General features: G+C 37.4%; 1 protein-coding gene across 1 annotated transcript; it reads left to right on the forward strand.

The window, feature by feature from the left end:
• The first annotated feature begins 716 nt into the window (after positions 1-716).
• LOC106599332 (homeobox protein engrailed-2b) lies at positions 717-6615 on the forward strand. Its single transcript, XM_014190507.2, has 2 exons — positions 717-2224; positions 4194-6615. Exons 1-2 carry the CDS (start codon positions 1759-1761, stop codon positions 4520-4522), a joined length of 795 nt encoding a protein of 264 aa, XP_014045982.1. The 5' UTR covers positions 717-1758; the 3' UTR covers positions 4523-6615.
• Positions 6616-11300: the final 4685 nt, after the last annotated feature.

Genomic DNA, 11300 nt, shown 5'->3' on the forward strand with positions numbered 1-11300 from the left:
TGTTGATAACATTTGGAGTAACTTCTGTCTTCTACATCACCCAACTATAGGCCAACATTAAACACAAAATATGGATTCAGGTATATGGCTTATTCCAACAATAGGCTACATCGAGTTTTTTGGTGATGCCATGGGCAATAGCTATCAAAAATAGAAAATAACGATGTGCTCAATACGGCTGTGTTACTATAACCTACTGCACACCTATAGTGCACCAATTCTGGAGCGCAAGATGCGCTCTTGTTGACAGGAGTTCATTTCGCTCGGCAATATGTCGAAATGACCCACTTCGATTGTAGGCATATATGACAGTTAGACAGTATATAGGCCCACTATACAGTCAAAAATGCCATCTGGGACTTTTGCAAATAATCATAAGATATAGCTATTTGGCCATAAAGGATTTAGGCTTGTCTTTAAAAAATAATAACAGACATTGCTGAAACAAAATTTGCATCCCACTTGCCTGAGAGAAGACTAGTCTTCAATTCTTAACTGCAACATGTGAAATCACAGCATTTTGTTGCATCGCCAATATTTAAAGCGCCACGATCCTTTTTAAGCGCAACCCGATTTTGGTTCATGAATGGACTAAAGACCAAACAGATAGTCAGCGTCCACTAGGGCAACAATCTTTAAGTAGAATTGTAGCCAATCAGTTAATTGGATAACCAGAGACCAACGACGGATGACTATTATGCAGCATCTTTGATTAGGCTACTTTGACACCATAGGCGAATGTGAAATTGCATCGCCTTGTAATTTGATATATAGGACTACTTCAAGTGCAATAGCCGAAAAAAACGAGTAGCCTCGCAAGTGAACCACCCATCATGTGCACCTAGCCGGGAAACACCGCTGGGAACTTATTCGGTAATGTTGGGGACTGCTAAAGCGTTTAGCAAGTGCTGGCTCATCCCTATATGTTTGGTAATCGTCTCCATCAATATGATGCAACTATTTTCAATTCGAAAAACATAGGCCTATTTGAGGTTTCACACCCCACCCCCATTCGGGGGACTACCATTTTCATGGGCATGCCTAGTTCTCTTTGAACCGAGAAATCAACGAAATGTGGAGATTTCTCTATAGACTTAAAAAATACTCAGCAGAAAATACTTTGGTTTTGATGATAAAAAAACTACCTGGGATGGCTGACTGAATCGGAAATAGTGTCCTACTTGTTTATGTTTTTTTAATGCTACAGTTTTGGGAATTGGGTGTAGGGGTGCTGTCAAGTGTAGAGTCATCGGTCATGTGGTAACATTTCAGGAACTCTATTGGTCCAAGGCACGTGTCTTGGATACCGGACTGCAACGTCACTGGGGGGACTCGTAGCCTATTAAAAATAAGAACCAAAATCCATAGTGGAAGTATTTCAGGAGCAGTTAGCACCTCTATCTACTCGTAGTTTAGAAGTTGAAGCATTAATGTTGGATTTGTTCTGAAAGGGAACCACTACAACTCAGCATTTTATATGGTAGGCTACTTTCTCAACAAATATATCAACCATAGCCAGGCGGAGAAATACATTTTAAAGTATGTTTTTTCTTTGTGAAAAAGGCAAGAGGCGGATTTTCAGTAGGCCTACTACCAAAACTAGATACTGAAAAAAACTGAACTAGTTTTTATTTCCTATTCCGTTTTATTGAAAAACGCATTGGACGAGGAATAAACTAGAAACCTCATAAATTCATATTTATACTTTTGTGGTGGAAAGCGAGAAAAGTGCCACAATTGGACATTGAGTATTTCACTATGGAAGAAAATTATAATGGCAATAGAGAGCATCAAGATTCGGGCGAAGAGTCCAACAGAGCTATTCTTCCTCTTCAAGCACCTGGGAACCAGCAACCGCACCGAATCACCAACTTTTATATTGATAATATTTTACGACCAGACTTTGGACGGAGGAAAGATGGGACTTTTAATTATGATGAGAATCACCTCAATGGACGAGAGAATAGTCCTGGCCTTCCCCCAAAATCTGGCCAGTTCGGTGGGACGGTGTCAGGGGAAGGAACATCGAATTCTCGTTCAGTCAGTGAGCCAAAAAAAGCAGATATTGTTGCAGATACGCTTCTCAAGCCCGGAGGAGAAATTGGAGATCAGTGCCTGAGCTCCGACTCGGAAAGTTCTCATGCCAATTCTGCACCTTCGTCGAAACCTATGCTCTGGCCAGCCTGGGTGTATTGTACAAGATATTCGGACCGACCATCATCAGGTAACGTCTAGTATTTTTATTGCCTTAGTATTTAGTACGAATATGAATAGCATGAGCCATTGGATCGCTTGAGCGCAATATAAACTGACTCAGTGAACTAAATATGTCGAAAAATAAACCTGAAACCACATCCTGCAGCCACATAATACAAGCATTTAAAGTATCCCTTTGTGTAACATATTTTCAAGGCTTTGTCCTGAACTTTTAGGAAATTAATAAAATAATATTGTACTTCTTTTTTTTACCTGCCAATTAGTGAAAAATATTCCGAATTTATCCATAACTACAGAAGACCTCGATTATCCTAGGAATTCTGATTGGATGATATTGGTGGTTACAAACCAAATAGCCTATATATCAGGCTACTACAAGTAAATGTTATTTTATTTCTACTGTTAGCCTATTATAAGTCTATTGTCACCATACAAACATTTGGCTAGTCATGCAATTATTATCAAGCTGACAATTCCAGTTGAATTATATAGAGAGAAAAAAAGAAAACGAATAAGAAAAAATAGAAGTAAATAATTTTTGGAGAATAAAAGGAGTGAAACTATCGAAATATTAAAAATATCGAAGTAGTAAAGTTTCAAAGTAACTTTTAAAGCAGTAGTGAAACGTTTACACCATTGTTCCTCAGTAGTCTTTAGAAAAATATATAAAATTTTTGTTTACAATGGAGCGAGGCAAAAAGTGTGTTCCGTCCACATGCAATATGAGATGCATGCAATCAGACTTTTAGAGTGCAAAGTTCGGAGAAAACAACTGGAAAAATATTAGGAATAAAAACTTTATCTACTTTTACTTCTCTCCTCTAATATATTTAGCCTGTAGTTTTCATAATATTCTCAAACTATTCTCACATTAGGATATTAGGTCTAGGCCTAGCTGCTGGTTGTGATTATTAATGTCAATCTTCCATTATGGCCTATAGCCGAATGTTTGTTTTATTTATTTTTTTCTGCAACTTCAGAAGTGTATCAGAGCAACTATTATAGTTGGCCCTTTTCATTTAGTTGGCCATTTTCATTTAATTTATAGTTAACATCGTTTAAACTTAGGGAATTGTCATATTGGACTATTAATTCAGCTTTAGAAGCACTAACATAAAGTTAATATTGTTAATATCCCATTGTCGTATAACATGTAGCCTACAGGCCCTTATTATGCATAATGGAATGAATACATTAACTTCTCCGAACAATTAAAAAATAATAGGCAAACAAAAGAAAGTTTCATTATGCTACTAAACAAAAAACGTTCCCACTGTGTTTAATGTTGGTCTTAAATAGCATAGGCGTGCATTTCACGAAATAAACGGAATAAAAACCATTCCAGAAAACGGAGGGTATTTTGCAGTACGAAAAAAATATGCTTCGATGGAAGATGGGCCATTTGATCATAATAATATTCAAATGCTATATTGTGAAGCCAATACACGTGTAGCTGCGAATCGATCTCTTATTTGGTGTAGAACTAGCCTACTCCAAACAGCAGAGTTTCAATAAATGTTTACAATATTCATTACACATTTATGAAAATGCAAGCTTATAAATGTAGTTCCTATGGTAATAGTGAGAAAGGGGCGCCTATACCGCCTCCCTCTAACCCCACCCCAATCAACACCATCATCGTCTACTATGCACACAAAACCCCGCACCCTTTTAGAATAGGCTACACTAAATTCGAATGACATTTAGGCCTATAGTTTATTGTGCCTATATTGGAAATTTGGCTAATATTAATACCAACACAATACTTATTCTACTAGCCTGCTACTAAAGGCCCATATGGCCTACTAGGCCTCCTTGTCTACTAGGCCTACAACTAGGCCTATTCTTGCATGTTACTAGGTTCTGATGATCATCATATTAATTAGTCTGGCATTAGTGACCATGTTATTGAGGACGTTGAAGGTATACTTTTTTTCGTTTCAAAGTCTGATCATTGAATGTATTCTAATCTACAGGGCCAAGATCTCGAAAACCAAAGAAGTCGACCACGACAACGACACCAAGCAAGGATGACAAGCGTCCAAGAACGGCCTTCACAGCAGAACAGCTCCAGAGACTAAAAACGGAGTTTCAGACTAATCGGTACCTGACCGAACAGAGAAGACAAAGTCTGGCACAAGAACTCGGCCTCAACGAATCTCAAATTAAAATCTGGTTTCAAAACAAGAGGGCCAAAATAAAGAAGGCTACTGGAAATAAAAACTCTTTAGCCTTGCACCTGATGGCACAAGGACTATACAATCATGCCACATCATCTAAGGATGAAAAATCAGACAGCGATTGAAGAAAAATAAACAATGCAATAAATAACTTTAAAGGGCCAGTGTACATAATACCAGCAGATATTTAAACATGAATGAGACAGGATTTTGCAATATTCTGTAGCCTATATACAGTATATAGGGACTAAACCATTTCGTGTTATAACACTTGCCATGTACTCCCTGGAACTTTAGAATGCTTCATCATCATTAAAGTTTGTTTGGTTTTTGTTTGGTTTTTAGCAAGTTGTTCTTTTTTGTTGTTGGTAGGCCTACTTGACTTTGTGGACACATTTAACCGAAATAATGAAAACACGCTGAAGTCCAAAGATTTTTTCTGCTACATTTTGCAAACTGTGAATTTAAATAGCCTAAATTGTGTTTATCTATGATTTACATTTTTGATCACACTGTTTCGTTGTATTTTGATGTTTATGTTGAAAATACATTTGAGGTTCCTTTGTTTTGTGTAAAAATACAGCCTTTCTGAGTTGATATGGAGGGACCATACGCATTGAATTATGCGTATTATCTAATAATGCATTTTTATATTCGAATTCTGCATTAGCTAGGCTATAGTTCTCGTGAGCATTACATTTGAATTATTTCAGCAAAATAATTCAGCTTTGGGTAGGCCTAGACTACATGTAGGCTATTGATATGAGACAGATTTGATAAAAATAAATACATAATATATTCAATAGGCCTATACATTACTTTAAACTTGACCCAAACTATAGAAATGAGTTGATGCTTAAAAGGAATGTAACCTAACTTAACTTTCACTAAAGGACCTCTGTTGAAATAGATAGCATATTGTAAGAAAAACAAAACAGTATTATATAAACCGAAATATGTGTCTGGTATGCAAGCGCATAACACCAACTTTCTTGCACGTCTTCCATTGGTTAACAATGCTATAATGCACCCAAAAGTTGAAGTCATGCGCGCTTAGCTCATATCCAATGGGTTTTAAATAGGGAGGAGTGGTGGATGGCAACAACTGGAAATGAACAGATATCCATTTGAAATTATCATGGAAATGCAACCGTTTTGGGTCAGTTCCACTACCAACAAAATCCATTTTTTACCCCGGCTCAAATCAGGATTTCAGTGCCAAGTGAGGCCTATACGGACTGTATGTCTTCATTTCAATCATTATAGCCTTATTCAAAACTTCAGGGATGAAGTAACGTCAACGGGCGTCATATATAGGTTTACTGTACAAATAATGTAGGCTATAGATACGGTAAAGAGGTCAATCGAAATCGACCAAATCACTGGAATTGCCATGGAAACGAGTAGGGGAAAGGGCCATGGGGTCAAGATCCCGAGTCTCATTGTCCCCCAGCAAAATTAGCCTAAATTTAGGCTATTGTTTATATGTGTATTTCACACTATGTTGAGGTAAAACTCGGAGTATAATGCTTGTATGGATGTCAACACAAACACATGTTCATGTAATCGTTACCAATCAACTGCACTACAGTTTTAAACGAATTTGACTACCACCACCGATTTCTGTACGCTAGCTATGCTAACCAGTTTATACGAGCAGGAGTTAGCATTTTGCAGTCACTTCTTCTAAACCTGAAAAGGGACAACTTCTACATTTTATGCAGCGAAAACAGCCAAATATATCCAAATCGGACTTAAGTAACCACATTGTGGGTATGTTACAATACATGACGGATTTAAAGAATATCCACTTTGTTAGATCAGATTTGTTGAATGTGCGCCAATCTGGTCTGCGTTCCATTGAATCCTTTACCGCATCTATCTATATCAAATAGTCCATGCGTTCTATAGTATGAAATACATGTTATTATTTGCAAATAACATAACATTCATATTTATGAACAATACTCATAGTCTAAGTGGTCATGTTTCTCGAAAAGAGGCTTCTGGAATGTTTACATAATTTATTTATCTTGCAATACCTTGTTTTTGTGAATGAAACGTTTAGAGGCCTTTGCATGAAAGCTGCAATCTGTCACCTGTATATCATGTGAGACAAAAGTTGCTGTATCCTTACCAAATTGTGGTCTTATGATGTGAATGATCTTTCATTGTCAATATTAAAAGTGTGTAAATTAAAATCCAAACTTAAAACACACTTTGCCTTAAAAGTTCGGTAAATGAACTTTTCTATGAGTACTGTGCTACAAAGAACTAACACATTACATGTTTCTATCAGGAATGGGCTATTACCATTACAGATGGTATACAACGTGAATTTACAACATCATTTTGAAACATGTATAAAAAAGGACAAAGTTTTGGTTGTTTTTTTCCCCCAGTATTCTTTCATATGAGACAAATGTAAATAATTTGTATCATAACTGTGTAGTTAACTGTAAGTAAATAAACCACAAGAATACTAACACAATTTTAAATCCTTTATTTTCTATTGTGCTTATAAACAATAAACAACATAATCAGTGCTCTAAAAATACAGGCTGACTAATAGCAAACTGTTAATTCAGAAACATCCACTCTGGGAATCATTTCTGAGGCATAAACGTGATATGGCCAAGTCACATGTGTGTTGAAACAACGTACTATCAATTAGCATAACAATTACTGGCCTGTCTTGAAGGTTAATGAGACAGCAAGGAGAATTTCATCCTGCTAAACAGTACAGAACAAAATGTGGGCAATAGGGCAACTTCAAAATATTGTTCTCTAATAGGCAGTTGGTAAGTTTATGGAATATACTATGATGCAAGTTCACTGTTGCCTCTTTCTGGATGGGCTAGCTCTCAATAGACATATTTGTGGACTTGTTTTCTCATAAAGAGTAAACTGCATTGTGTAATTGGCTATTTGCAGGCGGTCCTCAGCTAAATAAACCTTGAAAGAATACATTATTTCATGCATCAAAATGATGATTATACTTTATTTTACAGTCTGCAATTAAATTGGTGTTTACATAGACATTACATGCTAGTAATGGCCTACTGTAATAGGGCTACTTGCAGAGTTCAAGTTAATAATAAAAAAGTGTCATTGTTCAAAATGAACAGAATTCAAACATGGTATATAGAGAACGTATCTTGTCCCCAATGACAATGGAAAAGATGACTGTTGGTTTCACCAGGCAAACAGTCTAAAATGTATTTACTAAATGCAAACTACTACCGAAATGTTGACCACAAAAAAAGTTACACATGAACTTGCACCAAGGCGCACCATGATGTTATAGACAGTCTAAGTGATATGCAGCATAGTATACCTAATTTTAGTCGGGTGACCACCCCACAAGTCATAGCGAAGTCAAAATACAGATTCCCATTTCTCAAGTCAACGGTGCACTATGCTGAATGCAAGCCACCTATACTTAGTTGTCACGAATAGAGCTTAGGAGCCTAACATGAAGACCCAGCATCTCAAAAGCAAAATGTAGTACAGTTGTACACATTTCTGTATCCCAGAAATTGCTTAAATGTGCCAAAACTCTTTAAGGATCTCAAAGTGTTGTAGGAATCCCATGACAGCAATTCCACTCAGTTGCTACAAATAACATTTACCTTGAAATAATTTGCTCTGTCAAACATGTCCACAGCAGATAACAAAGTGGGAATTAAAAGCTTATGGAAACATTCAAACTAGTAGGTTCAATAGGATACATATTCTCATTAAATTAACATTTTGAGACTTTTCTGCGTTGTTTGGAAACAGAGAAGTTAATAACCCAGAATGTTGAGAGCTATCCCATCCCCAGTTTCTGCCTGTAACGGAGTCTCTTATCAACAAAATCAATTTCCCCTCACATACATCAACCAAGTAAGGTTGGTAAAATCCAGATCACAATGACACCTTTTCAATATGATCATAATACACTATACTCATGTTGATTTCAAAACTGCCATACAAAACCAAGCAATTCAAACGCAATCAAATATGACTGAACTTCAGTCCCCAATACAGGTTACAACACTCTGCAGTCTCAGTATTACCTGATGCTTTTAAAAAAACAAACAGAAAAGGATCCAAACACAAAAGGGAGAATTATCTGTGCGGACCATTCGCAGCATTGACCTGCTCCTCAATGCCCCAGAACCTCATCTGCATTTCTATTCTTTCCCAGCTTGTATGTGGAAGTAACACCCAACGGTCACTGACTTGATGAGCTCTCTGGGTTGAGAAAAGCTGGTGCCTCTCAGACGCTGAGCTGAGCAACTCGGTTGGTTCCTCAATGGAGTCTGTGGCCGGGAGCCCCTGATGAAGGTCAAAGCCTTCGGTCACAGCTGCAGGAGGCTCATTTCCTTTAACCCATCACTTCTTCTACACATCAGAATTCAAAATGTCCCTAAAAAGGAATCTCATAAAATTATGTAAATGTCAAAATGTTCAAAAAAATCCATCCTCAATAACCTTGTACCTCAACTCTTGATAACAGTGATGGATGATATCTTTTGAGCACTTCAAAAATATGATGGGGAACAAATTACGCTAGCCCCTCCCGACCCCGGTCCCACCCCAGTCCATAAATTTGAGAATTTAGCAATATCTTTTTTTTACTGAAATGTACAGCCATAATCATTATGCTTAATTCTACAGATGTAGATGTTTGATGAGTATTTTGATGCTGAGAATTTTCTTGTACAGCAGTAAATGCAAAATTGTAGTGTATTCGAAGTTTAAAACAGCTTCTAAAGTATGTAATTTCCAATTTAAAAATGTCAGAATTGATTTGCCCTAACAAAAAATACATCAACCCTTACAAAAAATGTCCATTAATTATAATCCACATTTCCTGTTGCTGCAGGATTATTTTGTTGTTGTAGCAAACTGGCTAAAATTAAGATCTGTCAAAAAAGGTGTATTTCTCTGCATATTTTTCTGTATCCTCCTGACTGGTAGTTACATTTTTTTTGTAGAATTAAATATGCTTCTCTGCACTAATGTGGGTAAAATATTGAAAGGAATGTGAGTCTTATTCAATACATTTAGATATTGCTTGCTTTTTCTAAAGTCTACCAACCTTGCCAGCAGGCATGCCAGCTAAGATAGTTCCTTTGCAGTATGCTGGGGCACGTACCACTAAACAAGTTAGCTATTCTAACTTGATAGATAGCCTGAAATGGCTTCTTGGTAGCTAGTTGAGTTTGGGAACCTAGATGTGTTAGGTAAAGCCAACTTCATAAAATTGCTAGGTGGCTAGTAGTATTACAGAGAATAATTTTATTAGATTCCCCCCCCCCACCCCCACCCCCCCAACAGGACCAATCTGAGGGAGCGCATGCCCCTGTGCCCCCTATGGGCATGACACCTCTGCTTTTGAGCATCAACAACACAACTGAGCATCAACAACACACAAGTGGTCAAATCATTTCTGAATTAGATGGTCTTTCTGGACCATTGAAATTACATTTGAGAAATAGTTTATCATAGTCCTTATAACCTGTGTGAGGGTTGCATTTCCTCTGAGAAACCCCCTCCAGCAGTCCACTCAGCATACTGCAAAGGAACTAACATGCATAGGAAATTAGCATTTAGTGGTCCAGTTTGTCCAGCCATTTTGAGCCCCTTGCCAACAGCACCTTGGTAACCCTTGATCTGTCATTAAGTTAAGCTCAAGCCCTAGACACCGAGAGACGCTATACACATAATTCTGACACTTTCTTAAACCAGAATAAACTCCCAAAACAGAAGTCTTCAACTTGTTGCAATTTCCTAGAAATTGTGTTTTGGGAGTTTATTTATACGTACCACTAAACAAGTTAGCTATTCTAACTTGATTGATAGCCTGACATGGCTTCTTGGTAGCTAGTTATGAGATTGGGAACCTATATGTGCTAGCTAAAGCCAACTTCATAAAATTGCTAGGTGGTTAGTAATATTAGAGAATAATCTTTAGAAATTGTATTTTTTTCTTCAACAGGACATATCTGTGCCCCGTATGGGCATGACACTTCTGCTTTTGAGCATCAAGTACACAACAAGTCCATGGAGAACTCTTCATGTTAATGAAAGTTAAAGTTTGGATAGTAAGTTCTAACACATTTTCATTGCCTGCCTCTGGACCTGAAAATGATTTGACCACTTTCCAGCCACCACTAGTCACAAGACCTTAAAAAAGGTCCACATTCAAATGCCCAAAGTCAAATAAATAAATAGCTTGCCCTATGTGTTAGTTATCATAAGTTCACATATCCTGTGCCATAAAATTTAACCTCTTCCAATTGGCAGAGGCAAAGGGCAGTCTGATTCAAAAAGAACATACATATCAGAAAAGTATTGGATGCCTCGTGTGTCTCTCAAACAAAAGACCCATCCTGTCCCTTCCCCCCACTGAGTTATTCATCCATAGTTTTTAAACGCTTCCTAGTCAAACTTGAATATGGAATGAAGAGCTAGGGCTTTGTGGCGGAAATATAATTAAGCTGGTGAAAGATGTATATGGTGAAGAATAGGGATGACATCAGGCCAATTTCACACTTGGCACTCGGATGGCCGGGCCCAAGCTAGGCTCTTGCCACGCAACACAGATCAAAGCACGCTGCCACTACCAAAAAGGCAAAGGAGGACTTAAGTATGCTAATCTCCAGGACAAATATATTTTAATCTTGTTAGAATACAAGTTAATGCCGCAGCTCAGTGACTGAACTTTATAGAGACAAAGGGAAAGATTCACTTTCCCAACATTTCTGAATGAGATGGTCTTCCTGGACCATTGAAATTACATTTGAGAAATTGTACAAATAGTTTATCATATAGTTCTCATTACCTGTGTGAGGGTTGCATTTCCTCTGAGAAACCCCCTCCAGCAGTCCACTCAGCATACTGCAAAGGAAC

This window comes from Salmo salar, chromosome ssa03, assembly GCF_905237065.1.
Source record: "Salmo salar chromosome ssa03, Ssal_v3.1, whole genome shotgun sequence".
NCBI classification, from domain to species: Eukaryota; Metazoa; Chordata; class Actinopteri; order Salmoniformes; family Salmonidae; genus Salmo; species Salmo salar.

What these genes read in the sequence shown, in the direction of transcription:
- LOC106599332 (XM_014190507.2), top strand. Translation starts at nt 1,759, where the DNA reads ATGGAAGAAAATTATAATGGCAATAGAGAGCATCAAGATTCGGGCGAA. An exon ending in TTCGGACCGACCATCATCAG is followed by an intron (nt 2,225 to 4,193) that starts GTAACGTCTAGT and finishes TCTAATCTACAG; the next exon opens with GGCCAAGATCTCGAAAACCA.